We start from the raw sequence: 2,449 nt of genomic DNA, 5'->3' as shown, positions 1-2,449 counted from the left end.
GAAATTTAATGCAGAAATGGGGTGCTAAAATAATAATTAAAAAAAAAAGTTTTCGGCTAATAAATATATGTAATGTGAAGCTTATACCTCCAATTGTTTAAGTTGTTACATTTGAATTATTGTCTACAGTGTTTTATAAATTGTGCCAAAAACGTTGTTTTTATTATTCGTCTTGATGTGATAATAATTGGTTTATCAAAATAATATATAATTATTCTATAACACTATCGATGTATAGCCGATAGATGTTGTATGTGTTTACATAATATTGTGATAATATCATATAGTCTCGGTTATTATAGTTCTCTAATCATAATAACCTTTATTCACTGATAACTGATGCGAGACGTAGCACGAGGATTCCAGAAATCGTGTAATGGATTTCGAACGACGTGCTGTATGTAATAAAAATTAATCAGTGACGGCACGAAGTGAAACACGGAAACCGATATGACGTGTTTTTGGTGACGGAGTAACCCGTCTCGAATTTAGTGTTGAATCTTGATATACTCCATTGGCGAGGGGTATAAACTATAAAAGGCTCCCTTGCATTTCATTCACCACCCCCTGGCAAATACAACTGTCAACAATATATATGTTACGGTAAATGATGTTACATCGGAAATTAACGTTATTCGCCGGTTATTTACGTTATTTACCTACGAATGTGGGAATTATCGTTATTTTCTAGTGAATAACGTTAATAACCGTATGATTTGGGAAATGTTAATTTTATTTTAAAATAATGTCCAACGAGCAATGATAAAGTGATCGCTAAACTAATTGTGGTACTAATTGGGTAAATCAATAACTCTTTATCGGCCACAGATAAGGTGGACACTGGGCCTATACAGTATACAATTACTATACATATTATAACATCGGTATAGCCGTGGAGATTACATTTGAAAATATCATACGTAACGAAAATTTATATAGATTATTACTTTAGTATGTGTACAACTGTCGTCGTATTTACCACTTATTTAAAATGGCTATCGATATTCAAACTGTTCGCACAACTTTCAACGAAAAACTGAAAAATATTCTCACGAGCAAACGAGATGATAATAACTCATTTTTGTCTACTAAAGACTACAATGATGTTATTGAACAAGTTAAAAAATCAAAAATGTGTTTAAAAACTGTCGGTGAAGCTAAAACAATGAAGGACTATCGTGTAGTACGTAAGTACGATATTTTAAAAATAAATGGAAAAGAACGTCTTATTAGACCAGTAGACGAAAAAAATGTTGTATTGTATTACGTTAAGATTGACGAACTGTTTGATATTCTTCACGAAACACATTCTGCCATCGGCCACGGAGGACGAAATCGTATGATGACAGAACTGAAAAATAAATATTGCAATATAACAAACGAAACAGTTATGGTTTATTTAAAATTATGTGTTCAATGTCAGAAAAAAGCAGTGCACCCAAGAAGAGGATTAGTATCTAAACCAATTTTAGAGTCAACTTTCAACTCACGGGCACAAGTTGACCTTATAGACATGCAATCTCAACATTATAATGACTATCGTTTCATAATGAATTACCAGGATCATTTGACTAAGTACGTAATATTGAAACCCTTAAAATCAAAACGCGCTGAAGAAATCGCTTATAATCTTATCGATATTTATACGTTATTTGGGGCACCTGCAATATTGCAATCCGATAACGGGAGAGAATTCGTTAATTCGGTGATTAATGAACTTCATATAATGTGGAATGAAGTCAAAATCGTTCACGGAAAGCCAAGACATAGTCAAAGTCAGGGGTCAGTTGAACGAGCCAATAGAGACGTCCAAGAAATGCTAGCTGCTTGGATGGGTGATAATAATAGTTCCGATTGGCCATCGGCATTAAGATTTATTCAGTTTAAAAAAAATAGAGCTTTTCATTCAGGTACTATTAACATTTAACTTATTTTTATTAATAGTTAATAAAAATTGTTTTTTTTTAATGTTAATTATTTACATATTAGGCATAGGTAGAACGCCATATGAAGCGATGTTTGGCTGCACGGCTAGAATTGGTTTAATGTCGTCTAATCTTCCAAACGATGAAATAAAAGAGGTCATTACGGAAGAAGATTTAGAAAAAATAACCAATGAACCAATCACCGAAGAAGACGAAATCGGAAATGAAATCATAGAAATCGTAGAAAAAAATTCGGAACTTGGTACTTAAATATTTTTTAATTATTTAACAATAAATTATTAATATTTAAAAAAGCATTTTAAATAATAAAGCATTTTTTCTATTTTTAAAAATACCTATTTTGTAGTAGGTATTTGAGATTCACGTGCATATCTGGTCTATAACAACAATTACCTGTGTATTTGGTCATTAATGTGATTATCCGGTTTATAACGATAATTACCTGTGTATTTGGTAAATAACGTTAATAACCGGTGAATTACGTTAATTTCCATTTAACATCA

At 31.6% G+C, this 2,449-nt stretch overlaps 1 protein-coding gene across 1 annotated transcript; it reads left to right on the top strand.

The window, feature by feature from the left end:
- The first annotated feature begins 778 nt into the window (after positions 1 to 778).
- Positions 779 to 2,195, top strand: LOC132921732 (KRAB-A domain-containing protein 2-like). The gene is made up of 2 exons (XM_060984910.1): positions 779 to 1,910; positions 1,990 to 2,195. The coding sequence occupies exons 1-2, from the start codon at positions 992 to 994 to the stop codon at positions 2,193 to 2,195; spliced, it is 1,125 nt and encodes a 374-aa protein (XP_060840893.1). The 5' UTR covers positions 779 to 991.
- Positions 2,196 to 2,449: the final 254 nt, after the last annotated feature.

Source organism: Rhopalosiphum padi, chromosome 2, assembly GCF_020882245.1.
Source record: "Rhopalosiphum padi isolate XX-2018 chromosome 2, ASM2088224v1, whole genome shotgun sequence".
NCBI classification, from domain to species: domain Eukaryota; kingdom Metazoa; phylum Arthropoda; class Insecta; order Hemiptera; family Aphididae; genus Rhopalosiphum; species Rhopalosiphum padi.
This window is presented reverse-complemented; position numbering and strand designations above follow the sequence as displayed.

What these genes read in the sequence shown, in the direction of transcription:
- LOC132921732 (XM_060984910.1), top strand. Translation starts at nt 992, where the DNA reads ATGGCTATCGATATTCAAACTGTTCGCACAACTTTCAACGAAAAACTG. An exon ending in AAATAGAGCTTTTCATTCAG is followed by an intron (nt 1,911 to 1,989) that starts GTACTATTAACA and finishes TTTACATATTAG; the next exon opens with GCATAGGTAGAACGCCATAT.